We start from the raw sequence: 17402 nt of genomic DNA, 5'->3' as shown, positions 1-17402 counted from the left end.
GATGGAAAGCTACAATAACCCAATCCAGGCAGACTACTAACTGGCCCAGACACTTTAGGAAGAATGTTCAGGTCACTCCACCAGGAAAAGAACTACGATGAGCCAAGGCCCTTGCTGAGGGCAAAGGGAATATGGGATGGGTATTGAAAAAAGTAGTTATAAATACCAGCTATGACCGCATGGCCAGTTATAGAAAAGAGGCTATCATTGTTATGAATATTTCTTCCTTGCTTTGTTACGACTATGTGTGTATATGCAGCATCTTTAATTTCTTCCCTCTTTTATTCCCTTACATAAGATATCTGACTTTAGAACTACTAGTAGTATTTAAGTATTGTTCATTTTACTTCACAGTATTTAAGTTATGGGATATCAAGGAGAAGAGTAAACATCATCCAAGGACTGTGCATCCTTTTTTGGGAAAAGTGTCAATGCATCGTCAGTGGTACACAGGATATCGGTACCATGTTAGGCAGAAGTAAGACAATGTTATTGTCTTTATTTGGAAATTAAGTGTGATTTAAGAGTGTACAGGTGCCAAATTGGCAAGAGTGAATTTGTGATGGTTAATTTTTATGTTTTAATTTGTCCAGGCCTCAGTATTTAGATATTTGATCAAACATTATTCTCAATCTAAAAATATTAATTATTTAGATATAATTAATATTCAAATCAATAGACTGAGTAAAGCAAAGTACCCTCCATAATGTGGGGGTAAATTACTCATCTTGCTTTACCCTAGAGAAAGTTATGGCAGACAAGGGTTAAAAAACGAATTCTAGCCATTTCAGGAAATCATGAAGATCATAAACAGTACTTTAAAACCTTAAATTTTCTTAACCAGAAGATTTTAATTAAGGTATAATTGACATATAGCATTATATTAATTGAAGGTACACAGCAGAATGATTCAATATATTACAAATATCACCACAAGTTTAGTTAACATTTGTCACCTTACATAGTTACAAAATTTTTTTCTTGTGATGATAACTTTTAAGATCTATTCTCTTAGTCACTTTCAAATGTGCAATACGGTATTATTAACTACAATTACAATGCTGTACATTACATTTTATACAACATTTAGGAGAGATACATTTCCTCAGAGACAGTTGAACAAATGTTTTAAATACCTTAGCTTCCAGGATCTTAATAAGGTGATCCATCCCTTGATTGTCTCTTAGCATTGCTCGTGACTCCTTATCGTTTGTAATAACACCTAAGGTTTTGAGAGCCAACAACTGAATAATTGGATATTCTGACTTAAAAAGCTCTAATATAGGAGGGATTGCATTTAGTTCTGGAAGTGTAGCTCGACACTTAAAATCCTGCCATGAAATACAAATGATCAAATAAGTAAATTTTAAAGCAAAATATAGCCTCAATAATCGAGAATTTCTATTTTCTAACAAAGAATATTCTAATTTATAGTTTTGAAATCTTCCATTCCAGATTCCTTCTAAAATAATTCATAAACCAAGGTAAGCAAACCCTCAATCGACAACACCAAAATATTCCTTATAACTATGCAGACCTTGTCAGTAACAGGAAATAGACATATCTATGACTTATGCAGTAGCTATTGTTTCTTTATTTTATAGCAAGTTCTTATTACCATGAATAGTATTACAATGAAAGCTATGCATAATGAAATTCTTTTCACATTCTCTGTCCTGTGTCAAATAGTATTTGATAAAATGAAATTATGGCATCAGTTCTTTATTATCTTTATTCACAAGGATCGTTTATGAAATGCAGTGCTATTTGCAGACCCTGTGCATGCAAATTCACATCAGGTTTAGTTCAGACACATGACCTTTATTTAAGACATTTATAATATCAAGGGGTCATTAGAGTCTAGGCAAATTGCTCTGCATTGTCTGTAATTTCGTGCGTGTGAGTTGGGTAGGAAGTGGTTGGTTAGAGTGAACAATGGAGAAAACAAGACAAAATGCCATGAAAAGCTCCCAAACTCTGACATTTTAAATCAAAATGTGTAAATGTAAAAAAGTATTGAAAGTGGAAAAGGCCTCACTTACAGCTTAGCTTTCCTCTATCCATCCTTCAACTGTTAATATTCAGCTTCCTTCAGACATAAAAATTGGAGGTTTCTGTGGGTTTTTTTGTTTTGTTTTTGTTTTTGTTTGAATTGTATCCCCCCAAAATATAAGTTGAAGTCCTAACCCTCAGTTCCTAAAAAATGTGACCTTATTTGAACAAGGTCATTGCAGGTATAACTAAGGTAAGGCCATAGTGGCTTAGGGTAGGTACTTAATGGTGTCCTTATAAAATTGGTGTCTTTATAAAAAGAGAGGAAATGGCAGAGGGAGAGATTGCAGTGCTACAGCTGCAACCCAAGAGACACCAAGGATTGATGCCATCATCAGAGGCAGAGAGTCAAGGAAGGGTTCTACCAGAATCTCAGAGGGAGCACGGCCCCCCTGACACCTTGATTTCAGAATTCCAGCATCCAGCACTGTTAGAGAATAAATCTCTATTGTTTGAAGCCACCCAGTTGTGGTACTTTGTTACAACAGTCCTAAGAAATTAATAACATGATTATTAACTAGTGCTTCTGCTGTGAATAGTGGAGGTCTTTTCATTCCTGTTTGATTTAAAAAAATATATGGGGAACCCAGCCAGTGTGGCTCGGCTGATTGAGCATGGTCCCCTGCACCAGAGGTCACCACTTGGTTCCTGGTCGGGCCACATGCTGGGTTTTGGGCTCGATCCCCAGTAGGAGGCGTGCAGGAGGCAGCCAATTGATGTTTCTCTCTCATCAATGGTTCTCTCTCTTTATCTCTCTCCCTCCTCTCTCTCTAATATCAGTAAAAACCTATTTTTTAAAAAAAATATGGGCAAAAAGAGCTGGAAAGAGACTTGGGATGTAAAACACACACACACTCTTGGAGGATTATTTTGGCCTTTTGAATAAAGTAAAATCTTAAGTAACCAGAAAAGGGAAACAAAGCTGAGCTGTTTTCAGGATGCCCTTTTAGGGAGAAGCAGTGGTAAAACCAGTCACTGCCCAGCCAAGTGCAAGGACTGCTAAGGCCACAAATGAATGCTTTTGCTGCCTTTAGCATAAGCCTCTGAGTCTCTCTTTTTCTGTATGATTCGTTGAGACAGTTTACCCAGAACCCTCCCTCACCTCTGCTTTGCCATCTCTTCCTTTCACACTCTACTGATGGCTACTTAGAGTGGTATTTTTGTATTTTCAGTTGATCTAAGCTGATCAAACGTGCATGGGAATTGTTCAGGAACCTGAGTGAGGAAAGAAGCAGAGAAGGATGTCCATAGTGTCAGGGAGCTGACCTGCTGTGGGTGTAAGAGTGCGAATGTTGCATTGGGAGGTAGGGGCAGAGGTGAGGGACAGAGGACAAGCCAGATTGGCGGGGAGAAGGTAGTCAGTTTCCATTACAAGAGAGAGCAGCACAGTGAGGTCACATCTTGCAACTGTGACTGATGAGTTCTGTTCAGTGTCCTCAGCTCACTAGGCTTTCACCAATACACCTGTCCCAAAATCCTGGGACACTGAGGAGGGCGTATATGATACCCACTGTGCTTAGATCACCAAGGTTAGGTCAATAGGTAACTGCCCAGCTCAAACCTAGTTAAACAGGAATATTAGATTTCCTGTTTCAAAGAGATACATCTTATCTAGTATAATCCCACCTTAATTTGTAAACAATGCTATTCTTTTAAAATTTAAATACATTTATAAAATGCCCTTTCATGGGAGACAAATACTTGTAAAACGCAAAAACTGAAAGGAATCTACACTCAGCGTCCTTTATATCTGAATGATCACTATTAAATAGTACTAAGAAATAGTAATTAAAACTGGTGAGTTTCAGGCTTTTTCTTTTTAATAGGAAAGCAAATCCTACAATCAACTTTTGGTCAAAATACATTTTAGGAACGAAACTTACCTGCACCAGGTTGTAAATGCACTCAATGGAATTCTTCTTCACATCGGGGTCTGGGCTGCTCAGCAGTCTGATGAGAGGCTCTAGGCCACCGTGTTCAAATATTTGCACTTTGCTGGTGTACTCCGCAGACATGTTTGCTAGGCAAAGACTAGCAAACTCGTGGATAACTACCTCTTCTGCATACGAAAAATAAATGACATGAGTATGTTAAATACCTATTCGGCCATTACTTTAAAGCATGTTCTGAAAACCAAAGCTCCACAAATCTTACCTTGGCTGGAGCCCATCTTGGCTTGAGAGATTTTAATGACAATTCACAATTGATATTTCATAAGCAGTTTTAATAAGTAGTGTAATCAAGTGTGAAAAGTACACCAGTCCCATTTTTAAAAACACATATAGGATGCCAATTTACCTTCCGGAGCAAGCTGCGCAATAACAGAGTTCATGACATCTAACTCTCTTAACAGTTTTTTAACATCATCTACAACAGAAGCAAAATATTAATGTTTATTATTATTATTAATAATAATAATAATGGCCATGCTGTTGAATTGTGTTAATAAGATAGGTTCCATTATTATTTTTTACAGAGAAGGAAACGAGGCTCAAAACCACACTGTAAATCAGTGGTGGGGTCAGGTCTCACACCCAGGTCTGCCTGACCCCGGTCACACTCTCGCCTGTGCTCCTTGATCACTGAGCTATTATGCTACCTTCCAAAGCACTAGAAAAAATAACCATACAGCTGCAAAATGTGATTAGAACATATGCCCACAATTTGAGTTATGGTGCCCTACACTTGTTTAGTAGATAATAGTAATTCTTTTTTTGTATTGTCTGAACAGTGTTTTTAAATGTTGATTTTAGTAAAATTTATACAGAATACACATAAGAATTATCTTCAGCCTTTTTTGGATTAACACATCTTGTTTACATTTCATTTCATTTCATTATCAAAATGCCAAAAATGCTTAATGATAAGTACACTGATTTTTTTTTAGAGTTCACTTTTGTGCTATTTATTCTAGAGGCCCGGTGCATGAAAATTCATGCACTGGAAGTGGGGACCCTCAGCCCGGCCTGCCCCCTCTCACAGTCTGGGAGCCCTCAGGGCGGGAGGCGACCTGGCAATCAGGGGAAGGTGACACCCCATCACATTTCTGCTGCTGCCACTGCCGGCAGTGCAAGCCTCAGCCAGCCCTGGTTACCTGAGCCTCAGGCAGCCCTGGGCGGCTGGGCAGCCAACATCTGAGGCTTGCCTGCATCTCAGGCCTCCCCTTGGCAGCTGGGCAGCTGCCATCCAAGGCTTGCTTGCATCTCGGGCCTGCCCTGGGTGGCTGGGCAGCTGACAGCTGAGGCTTGCCTGCACCTCGGGCCAGCCCTGGGCGGCTGGGGGGCTAAGGGAACTGGGTGACTCTGGAGGCAGGCATGCCAAGCAGCTGGGCCCACCTTACCGCATGCCTGCTGCCCCAGTGGGGCTGAGGGAACTGGGCACCACCATCTTGTGGCTGTGGGCACTGCCATCTTTGAGGGCGGAGCAGGCAATTGGCATATTCCCTCCTTATTGGCTGTGGGCACTGACATCTTTGCGATGGTGTGAGGGTCAATTAGCATATTCCCTCTTTATTAGATAAGATGAGCCTAAGTAAAGCTAGACAGGTATGGCCATGCTTCTTTTTTGCCATCCGTAACCCCCCTTTTTTGAGAAATAGAGCATGGCTGCTACTTTAGTTTTGCAATTTTTCTTCTTGGTCAGTTATCTTTGTCTGTAAGCAAGAATTAGCAATACCAAAATTTTGGAAAAGTTCACTTTGCAGCAGCCAAAGCAGATGGTTACTGGATGAATTCTTCCACATTAATTGCTGGATGTTTTTGCCTTTCTTTTTTTACTTTTGACACCTTTTCCTGTGAAATTCAGGGATGTGGCTATTCTTCAACTTATCTGTTTCTGTTCAAAATGGCTAAATGAGGGCCAGCAAAATGATAGCCAGCTACATGTATGTGAATATGCCTGAAGTACAGAAAAATAATTGAGCTTCTGAGAAGTGTTGTGTCCCAAGGTGGAAGAAATCATTTTATAGTTGAAATTCATTTAAAAAATACATTATCTCCACAGGCTAAGAAATAATAGATCATTCTAAGTGTTCCAGTGAACTGTGGATATGTGCACCCTCTGGAAGAATCTATTGGTATTCTCTTCTCTTACGAGTCTGGTGTGTATTGCTAGGAATGGTTTTTGGGAAGGCTATAACAAAGTCTCCTCTTTTACTGGGCTTCTAGATCTCCAGGTACATTCCCCATTTGGTATACAAAATAGCTTTCCACCAAGTAAGCTTCAAAGTTTCTGCTGCAACACTGACCATGAGGTCCAGAAGATTCATGTTCGGTGTACTCTCTGCACTTCTGACTTCTCTGCAGGAAGGATCTGCTCCCCCACCCGGGGAGAGGCCATCTTGCTGCATCTGTATGTGACACCAGGTCTTGTCCTGTCAGAGGATTCTCTGTGCCATAAAATCCCTTTCTACCTTGAATGTAGCCCAAGTCTGTTCAACAACAGATCTCTTAAGTCCATCCACTAAACCAGTTCCTTATGGTTCAATGGACAATTCAAATTCACCGGCAGCTTTTGTAAATTGGTGGCATCATTGATCAACTTATTATTCTGCCTTTTGGCAGCAGCTTATTCAAAGAATCTTTTCTTGAGGTCAAATCTGCAAAAAAAGTATAGATAAGCTTCTACTTCCATCACTCTAAACACAGTATTGATCTCTGTCCCCTTCTTTCTCAACAGGGGAAACTCTCAGATATGGCAACTGAATAGAATTTCCAACTTGTGGTTTGGCTCATGAACATGTTCTAGCTAAACAGTGTGACACCTTCAAATTTAATTGTTTCAGAACTGCCAGCACCTTATTTCCTGAAGTACATTCATCCAATCTGTTTTACTTGCATTTTTATTTACACTTTTTCCTTTTTATTTAATTCACTGGGTGACAATAGTTAACAAAATTATACAGGTTTCTGCCCTAACTGGTTTGGCTCAGTGGATAGAGCGTCAGCCTGTGGACTGAAGGGTCCCAGGTTCGATTCCGGTCAAGGGCATGTACCTTGGTTGCGGGCACATCTCCAGTAGGGGGTGTGCAGGAGGCAGCTGATCAATGTTTCTCTCTCATTGATGTTTCTAACTATCTCTCTCCCTTCCTCTCTGTAAAAAAATCAATAAAATATATTTTAAAAATTATACAGGTTTCAGGTGCACAATTCTACAACACATCACCTGAACATCTCCTCCCCTGCCATTTATCTCCGCTATACCCTCCTCCATCTCTCCCACCCTCCTTACCCCTGGCAATCACATTGTTGTCCGTGTCCATTAGTTTGTCTTTCTTTTTTTTTCTCAATGCCTCCCCTCCCCATCCAGGCTCCCAATACCCTCCATTTCCCGACAGCTGTCAGCCTGCTCTCTATCTATGAGTCTGTCTCTATTTTGCTTGTTAGTTCATTTTGTTCATTAGATTTCACATGAGTGGAATCTTATGGTACTTATCTTTCTCTGACTGGCTTTACTTGGCATACTAGTCTCATAGTCCATCCATGTTGTCCCAGAGGGTAAGATTTCCTTCTTTTTTACAGCTGAATAGTATTCCATTGTATACATATACCACAGCTTTTTTATCTGCTCATTTACTGATGGACACTTGGGCTGCTTCCAAATCTTGGCTATTGTAAATAATGCTCCAATGAACCATATATACTTTCAAATTAGTGTTTTGGATTTCTTTGGATAAATTCTCAGAAGCAGAATCGCTGGGTCATAAGGCAGTTCCATTTTTAATTTTTTGAGATAACTCCATACTGCTTTTCCACAGTGGCTGCATCAATCTGTATTTCCACCAACAGTGCCTGAGGGTTCCCTTTTCTCCACATCCTCACCAACACTTGTTTGTTAATTTATTGATGGTAGCCATTGATGACAGGTGTGAGGTGATATCTCATTATGGTTTTAATTTGCATTTCTCTAATGATCAGTGGCACTGAGCATCTTTGCATATATCTATTGGCCATCTGTATGTCCTCTTTGGAGAAGTGTCTATTTGGGTCCTTCGCCCATTTTTTAATTGTATTGTTTGGTTTTCTGGTGTTGAGTTTTATAAGTTCTTTATATCAGAAAATATGTTCTCCCATTCAGTGAATAATCTTTTCATTTTGTTGATGGTTTTCTTTGCTGTGCAAAAAACATTTCAGTCTGATGCAGTACCATTTGTTTATTTTTTGTTTTGTTTCCCTTGCCTTAGGCTTAGGAGATATATTAGAAAAAATATTGCTATGAGAAATGTCAGAGATTTTACTGACTATGTTTTCTTTTAGGATTTTTATGTTTTAGAGTCTAACACTTAAGTCTTTAATCCATTTTAAGTTTATTCTTGTGTATGGTGTAAAAGGTGGTCTAGTTTAACTTTTTGCATGTGTCTGTCCAATTTTCTAAAACCATTTATTGAATAGATTATCATTATTCCATTTTCTGTTTTTGCCACCTTTGTCAAAGATTAATTGACTATAAAGGTGTAGGTTTATTACTGGGCTCTCGCATTCTGTTCCATTGATTTATATATCTATTTGTATGCCAGTACCATGCTGTTTTGATTACTATAGCCTTGTAGTATAGTTTGATGTCAAGTAGTGCGATTCCCGAACTTTATTCTTTCTCAAGATTGCTGTGGCTATTCGGGGTCTTTTGTGGCTCATATAAATTTTTGGAATATTTTTTCTAATTCTGTGACATATGCCATCAGTATCTTGATAGAAATTGTGTTGCATCTATATGTTTTGGGTGGTATGGGCATTTTAATCCATGAACATGGTGTGCTCCCACTTATTTGTATCTTCTTCAATTTCTTTCTTTAGTGTCTTAAAATTTTCTGAGTACAGGTCTTTTACATCCTTGATTAAATGTATTTCTAGGTATTTTATTCCTTTTGAAGAAATTGTGAATGGGGTAGTTTTCTTAGTTTCCCTTTCTGATAGTTCATTATTGGTATATAAAAATGCAACTGATTTCTGGATATTTATTTTGTATCTTGCTACTTTACCGAATTTATTTATCAGTTCTAGTAGGTTTTTTGGTAGAATCTTTAGGGTTCTCTATATATAGTATTATGTCATCTGCAAATAATGACAGCTTTACTTCTTCCTTTCCATTTTGGATGGCTTTCATTTCTTCTTGTTGTCTGAGTGCTGTGGCTAGGACTTCCATCACTATACTAATAAAAGGGTAATATGCTAATTAGACCCATGTCTTCCAGACGACCTTCTGGACATCCTTCCTGACAAAGCTGGGCCTGGGAGAAGCCACCCGTGGCCCCGAGTACCTGCGGTCAGACTGGTAGTCAGACATCCCCTGAGAGGTCCCGGATTGGAGAGGGTGCAGGATGGGCTGAGGGACATCCACCCCCCATGCACGAATTTCATGCACCAGGCCTCTGATGTTTAATAAGAGTGCTGAATGTGGACATCTCTGTCTTGTTCCGATCTTTGGGGAAACATTTCTAGTTTTTGCCCATTGAGTACAGTAAACCCTCAAATTTGCAAACCTCAATGTACTGGATTTTGAGTTTAATGGATTAACTTTCCAGTCCATATGTCAAATGTGAAAAATAACACCCTGTTATGTTAATCTTAAAATGCTTTTAACCAAAATTTGCTCATAATTAACAGGTTATTTCTTTGTTATTAATTCACTCTTATTTTTAACAAATTATAGCGAATAGGCCATATGTTGGAAAAAACACTGTAGTAATTTTGCCAACATAAATAAATATTACTAGTACATATCTACAACTACAGGCTATATATTTAAATGCAAGAGTCACCGCTCATAACCAATGTTTAGGGAATGATCAGCACGTGGTCACACAGCATCACACATGGTAATTGGGTTCTGATGTTCTGTGGCATGATCTTCTGCAGCAATTTTAATGCCTGCTGGCCGGTGTTCCTACGTATGCTGAGATGTGCCCCAACCATGTGCGTTTGTTTACTCCAGTGACTGATAAATACACACAATTACTAGACTCAGTATTAATTTTAAAGTATTGTAATACATATAGAAAACTTTTCTGTGAAATTGAGCTTTTCATACATACTTAATTTTAATTACAAAAATGTGTGTACATAAGTAAAAACAGGTAAACTAATTTGTCAAATTTTTAACATGCACATTCAGAAAAACCTACTTTATTATATAATGGACTTTGGGCTTTAACGGGCACCCTCTCGCCCGAATTAGTCTGTTATATTGAGGTTTTATTGTATGATGTTGGCTGTGGGTTTGTGATATATGTATGGCCCTTGTTACATTGAGGTATGTTTCCTCTATTCCCTGCTGAGAGTTTTTATCATAAATGGGTGCTGAATGTTATCAAATGCTTTTCTGCTTCTATTGATATGATCATGTACTTTTTATCCTTCATTTCACTTCTGTAGTATCACGTTTATTGATTTTTGAATATTATACAATAAATCCCACTTGGTCATGGTATATGATCTTTTTAATATATTGCTGGATTTGGTTTGCTAATATTTTGTTAAGGACTTTTTAAAAAAATATTTTATTGATTTTTTACAGAGAGGAAGAGAGAGGGATAAAGAGTTAGAAACATTGATGAGAGAGAAACATCGACCAGCTGCCTCCTGCACATCTCCTACTGGGGGTGTGCCTGCCACCAACATACATGCCCTTGACCGGAATCGAACCCGGGACCTTTCAGTCTGCAGGCCGACGCTCTATCCACTGAGCCAAACCGGTTTCGGCTGTTAAGGACTTTTTAAATTGATTTTGGAGAGAGAGGAAGGGAGAAGGATAGATAGAAACATTGATGAGAGAGAAACATCGATCATTGATCGGCTGCCTCCTGCATGCCCCTCTCTGGGGATCGATCCTGCAACCTGGGCATGTGTGTGGGCTTGGGTACAGCAGCACAGTGCCAGCCCGAATGCAGCTGGGCACAGAGCCTAAGCTAGCAGAATTGGGACAGAGACTGAGTGGGACTAAGCTTTGGCATGGACTGAACTGAGGCACAGAATTTCTGGACCCTGGCCCTTCTCCCACTGCGGAATGGATGGAGATGAGATACCGGGAAACTGGGGACAGTCTTTTATTTCTACTCCAATAAAAGACCGCAGTACATCTCATTCTCAGGCACAGACCACCGAAATGCTTTTGGCATGACCCCGTGGAAGAGATCTATTGGCACCAGCAGCACTACCAGGTCCAGTGTGGCTTCTTCTGTAAATTCTTGGTTGTCAGGCTAGTCTTCAGTTGGTTATTCAGGGTGACTGTTCTATAATTCAGTTGTAACTCCATTTTGGTCCTGGGAGGGGGTGAGTATAGCTTCCACCTACTCTGCTGCCATCTTGGATTTCCCTACAATTTGTTGGTTGCATAATATTGGCCATCTGATTTATCCTTGACCTTGTATACTCTTACATCAACCTTTTTCTAAGATGGCAAGCTCTTCAGATTGCCTTAAGTGATACAAAGTCTAGACTTCGAAAGCTACTTCTCACAGGGATCCTGATGAAATCTCCCTTTAACTGACTTCATTAAATGAGTCTCTGTTATAAGACCTCATCAAACTAAATACAAACTTTCAATTAAAAGAAGACAAAAGCTCCATTTTGATTAAAAAAAAATGTTTAACAAAGTAATTTAAGTGCCTGTCTCAAATGACTCAGGCTTAGTATAGGCACATAGCTCAACCACTCTAAAGAGAAAAAAAAAAACAAGAATTTGTTTCAACTGCCAAAGGGAAAGATGGCTCGCATAGCAATCCTTTAAGCACCTGGAATTCTGTTGGAACTTCTGTTGGTTCATCCACTGTGAACATAGTTATATTATTGAGTGCATGAAAAACATATAAAGAGAAAAATTTCTGAAGAAGCAGCCATTTTTTAAGACTTCCCAAGGATGATAAATTAACTGTGTATTTAGAGATTATTCTGGAAACATGACTTTTCATTGAGATCAAATGACTGCTTATTTTTTGTTCGATGGGCATGTGTGAAAAATGAAACAATTGCTGTTAATGGTTTTGCTCTCTTAACAAAAAAGGAAATTCACACGCATTTGAGGATGCCATGTGTTTTATCCATGTCCACAGATAGATCAAACAGAAAATCAGTTCAGTTAACCCCCCAAATGGTTTGTGTGTGTTGTTTTTCACCCAATTCATAGAATCTAGGGAAAGCTCTTAGAAGTTCATTCAGCATACCTGAGACTCAAGCACTCAATGGAGATCTTGAAGGCAGTAAAGTTCTTTCCAATGTTAAGCCTGGCAGTTGCCGACTGCACTGGCCCTAGCACTGGTCCCTGTCCAGCAACAAGCTTAGTACAGAATATGGCTTGGCAGGTCTAAGAGGGTTAATTCATTTAGTACCCGAATGTAACAATAATCCTTAATATTTTCAGGTCACAGATTCCTTTAGAAACTCATGACATTCCTTTTATAAATCTGCTCAGAAAAAGTTTGCAACCAATTTGGAGAGCTTCCCAGATTATAAACTTCTCATATATTGGAACATGAGGATACAAAATAAAGTGAATAGAAATTAAGAACTAAGTAAGCAGGAAAAAGTCATAGAGAACTAGACTTTAAACTAGAAAATATAAGTATAAACAAGAAATGATAATTCTCCTTTCCAAATGAGATGCATTCTCCCCCAATATCATTTAGAAGGAGAACCTGACTTAGCATTCACGCTAATGTTAAGGGTCATAAAAGATGGGGTGAATAGAACGTCTGCTAAACTATGAGTCAGAGGGTAAAGTTCCAATTCTAGAACTAATCTTAGTTCTGTTAATAGCCACCTGCATGACTTTGAGCCAGGAACCTAATCCTTTAGGGATAATTCTTATTTTTAAAATGAGGGGCTGTACACGAGGTGTTACAAAGCACCTTTGGCTCTCAAATTCTGTGGTGTGTAAACAGAATAAAAACATAAGAAAAATTTTAGTTTTCCTTTTTTTTTTTTTGCTATAAATACATTCAACACAGCACATTCAATATAGCAACCCTTGAGATAAATGTGTGAAGTCCCCCCAATATAAATGATTACTACTTTATTTAACGTCTCTGTGCCTCAGCTGCCTCAGCTGTAAAGGAAAAAATAATAGCACCAACCTCGTTAGTGATTTAATAACATAAACAGCACATACAATAATGCCTGGTAAGTACTACGTTAAGTGTTGACTAATGTTATCATAATCCAAGTTGGTGGAACACCTACTCCCTCACGACTGTCCTCATCCTGCTGTCATCCCCAGTAATACTCCCAGAGCCCCAGCATAGCCACCATTTGGAACTCCTCCAGTTGCTGCCAGAACCCCCTCCACTAAAATTCCCAATGGAACCCGGCTTCTTCCCCCGACACAGGTGCTGCTGGTGTAGTCTCCGCAGCTGAGGTGGTAAAGGCACGGATGCCGGAAAAAGCTTTCTTCCCCTGTCCCTCCCCAGCCTCCGCTCACAACTGTCTCTGAAGACACTAAGGCCATGGTCCTGCTGGACACCACACAATAAGGAGACCCCACTGCCTCCCACAGGGTCCAGGGAAAGTGAGGGAGAGGGGGGCAAGTATGGTACAGTGAGAAAGTCTGATAGTTTTAGCCAAGTACTATGATACAGACATGTTCATTCCTAGCAGCCTGAGGTTCATGTTAGAATTCAGTCTCCACCAAGAATATAATTTTTTATTACAAATTACAACTCTTTTGTTGGCTAACTCAGAAACCTACCATTATAGCATGAAAATGACTTACAAATGAGAACCTATCCTGTTCATTAGTCAGGGACTGCCTTTATTTGCATGATTTTGGTCAAACTGATATTCTAATAAACATAACAGCATATTTTAACTAATATTATTGCTCCATCTTATTACATATATGAAAATATTCAAACAAATAATAGATCTGATGTAAATGCATGTCTGAATTTATTTTTGGCAAAATATAGTTTGTGGCTTCCAAGAATAAATGTATCAAAACTCTTTACCCCGAATCTCCTTCACTATGAAATACATATGAAGAGTAACTTACATATAGGCAAACAAATTACATTATACGAACTCAAGAAAAAAAAACTAAATTAAAAAATTTTTAAAGACAATGATTTAAATTGTCAATTTTAAAAGACAATGATTGCTCTCCTAACTAGTAAGTCTGGAACATCACCAACTTGGAGAGCATTTGCACATATTTTTATATTTTAAAAATGTTCCTTAAAATATGAAATCATACATTTGATACATCATACTTAACTTTTTTGGTTAACATTAAAGTTAGTTTAAATAAAATTAAAATAAATCCCTTAACATTAAATTTACAAGGCATTTATGAGATTACTTATTTTAAAAAAGTCTCTACTTACTATTAGAAGCCATGATTCCAAATATCATAGTGGCATTTCTTCTTACAATTTTGTCTTCATGCGTGAGCAGTTTAGTTAAAGGTTCCACTGCTCCCAGTTCAAGGAGGGTTGTTTTGTTTTCCTCACCTGACATTACAGGTAAAATAAAATAATGCATGGCTACCATCAATGTCACCAAAACTGCTTTGTGTTAATCCAATTCCTTATTTGCCATCTGCCTTCCCCGTTCCTCTGCCTCCAGATGTCTTTCTGCCAACTCAGCTTTAGAGCACAGGTATCCTGGGCGTCGGCTGCTCTCCCTCCCCCCCATGTTTACGAAGCTGGCTTCCTCTTGCCATTCCGTTCTCAGCTCACCCTGCGCCTCCTGAGAGGTCTCCTTCCACTCTCTGTCTGATGTTCCCACCTCCAAGTCTTCCTTCTCTCTCTTTCTCCTGCTTTATTTTCTTCATACCACTTGCTGGCCTCTCTGCATTGTTTGCCTACTCCACTGTAACAACTTTCCACAAGGACAGATACCCTTTCTGTTCTATTCCTTCATATTCTCACGCAGTGCCTAGCACAGTGCCAGTCATGTGATGACATAACTAATTGAATAATTGCTTAGTTAGTTATAAAATTAATTAACGTTCACAGGAATATGTTATTTATTTTCTATTGCATGATGGTCTCGAGTTCTTTGTGCTATTGATTTTCAATTTAATTCTATTGTGGCATGGCATATTTTTTATCATTAGAATTCTTTTTAATCGATTAAGGCTTGTTTATGGCCCAGAATATGGTCTATTTGAAAAATGTTCTCTATGCACTTGAGAAGAATGTATATCCTGCTATTTTTGGAGTGCTCTATAACTATCAATTAGGTTAAATTCATTAATATTGCTGGTTCAATCTTTTAGTCTTTTCATGATTTACTATTTACTTGTTTGTTTGTTTTTCATTAACTGGGGGGTGGGCATCAAAATCCCAGCTACAATTGTGACTATCTATTTCTCCTTGAATTTCTAGTTCCATGTATTTTAAAGATGTGACATTAAGTAATGACTGTTTAGGATTTTTCATAGCCTCTTGATTAATTGATTCCTTTATCATTATGAAATGACTTTCTTTACCTCTATACTATCTTTTCTGTCTACTTTTATGATATTAATAAAGCTACTCCATCTTTCTTTTGTTTGGTGTTATCATAGGATTTTTTTCATCCTTTTACTTTCAAATAATTTGTGTTATTATATTCTAAGTGCAGTACTTGATGGTGGCATGTAGTTTGGTCTTGCTTTTTATCCAAGATAACACTCTCTCCCTATTCACTGAAGTACTTAGACCATTTTACATTTAATTTCATTTTTGATAGAGTTAGGTTTAAATCTGCCATCTTGTCATTTGTTTTTATATGCGCCATTATTCTTTGTTTTCTTTTTCCCTTCTTTGTATAAGCTGAATATTTCTTATGATTCCATTTCATTTCCTTCATTAGCTTATTTGATATATTTTTGTTCTGTTATTTTACTGTTTGTATTAGCATTTGTAGTACACATCCTATGACAGTCTACTCTCAAGTGATAATCCAAGAACCTTATCATAGTATACTTCCATTTCCCATTTCTACCTTGGTGCTGTTGTTGTCATATATCTTATTCATATGTTTCAGACCACAATATAAGACTATTATTTTCATTTAAAATAACCAACTTGCTTTTTAAGTGATTTCAATAATAAGAAAAATATCTTAAATGTTACTATTTCTAATACTCTTCTTTTATTCTTTGTGTAGATCAATATTTTTATGTGGCATCATTTTGCTTTTGTCTAAACTACCTACCTACTGAACCATAGTTAGCAGTGTGGGTCTGCCCTCAATGAACTGCTTTTAAGATTTTCTCTTTATCACTGATTTCAAGCAATTTGATTAGAATGTAAGTTGGTGTCGTTTTCTTCATAGTCATTGTGATTTTTTTTTTATTTCTAATCACAGTTGACATACCTTATTATATTATTTTCAGGTGTACACCCCAGTGATTGAGTTTTGGTGAGCTTCTTGGATCTGTGGGTTTGGAGTTTTCATCAAATTGGGGGTATTTCTGACTATTATTTCTTCAGTTTTTTTTTCTGTCCTTTACCTCTTTTAGAGATTCTAGTCACACATATATTGGTTTACTTTCGATTCACATATTAATTTATATCCTCGTTATGAGTTATATTTTCCTCCTTCTTTTTCATGCCTGGTAATTTTTTATTGGATGCCAGACATTGTGCATTTTACCTACTTGGGAAATGGATATTTTTGTATTCTAGAAATTTGTTCTGGGAACAATTTGAACCCTTTAGATCTTTCAGAACAGTGCTCCATCTAGGGTTAATTATTTCTAACTACCAAGACTCTGTATTCTGCACAATGGTCCATGCATCCTGAGGTTTTTGGTCTGGCTATGAGGACAAGCACTATTTCTGGCCCTGTGTGAGCACCAGGCACTGTTGCCACTAATCTGAGGAATTCTTTGCCTGACTTCAAGTAGTTCTCTCATATGTACATGCTGATCAGTACTCAGCTCAATACCTGACTGGGCTGCTTTACAGATCTCCAGAGTTCTCTCTCAGTTAACTCTATCCTGAAAACTCTTGCTGCCTTTGTCCTCTGGACTCTCAGGTCTGTCTTCTCAATTCAGAGAGTCCAATAGGCTCTGCACAGGCTACCCCTTGTGCTGTACTTTGGAAACTCTGAAATCAGTAAGCTCAGGCAGTCATAGAACTTCTTTCCTTTGTTTTCTGTCTCTCAATGGTCACTGTCCTTCGTTGCCTAATAGTCAATGTTTTGCCAACTGCTACTTTATATATTTTGTCTATTTTACTGGTTGTTTTGGTTAGAGGGTAAATCTGGCCCCTTACTCCATCTTGGTCAGAAGGCAAAGTCCCATCATTTATCTTAAAAACTATTTCAGAAAATACTGCTAGTATAAAACACCAGAGTTACAATAACTTCCATATTGATTAAACATAAAATACATGCCTACCTATTTATTTATCTTATGTCATATAAAAGATG

At 38.1% G+C, this 17402-nt stretch overlaps 1 protein-coding gene across 5 annotated transcripts in view; it reads right to left on the bottom strand.

The window, feature by feature from the left end:
* Positions 1–17402, bottom strand: part of ARMC3 (armadillo repeat containing 3) — a 97613-nt gene that overhangs the window by 59352 nt on the left and 20859 nt on the right. For 4 of the 5 annotated variants that reach the window (XM_070408247.1, XM_070408253.1, XM_070408285.1 and 1 more), the window contains 4 exons: positions 14363–14488; positions 4351–4419; positions 3936–4111; positions 1137–1331 (listed from right to left, as the gene is read on the bottom strand). In XM_070408247.1, coding sequence (XP_070264348.1) covers positions 1137–1331; positions 3936–4111; positions 4351–4419; positions 14363–14488 — 566 coding nt within the window. The remainder of the gene's footprint in view (positions 1–1136; positions 1332–3935; positions 4112–4350; positions 4420–14362; positions 14489–17402) is intronic. The other variant, XM_070408276.1, reaches the window with a different exon arrangement.

Source organism: Myotis yumanensis, unplaced genomic scaffold, assembly GCF_028538775.1.
Source record: "Myotis yumanensis isolate MYYU_CA2020_CCGP unplaced genomic scaffold, mMyoYum1.0.hap1 SCAF_1, whole genome shotgun sequence".
Classification (NCBI taxonomy): Eukaryota; Metazoa; Chordata; class Mammalia; order Chiroptera; family Vespertilionidae; genus Myotis; species Myotis yumanensis.
This window is presented reverse-complemented; position numbering and strand designations above follow the sequence as displayed.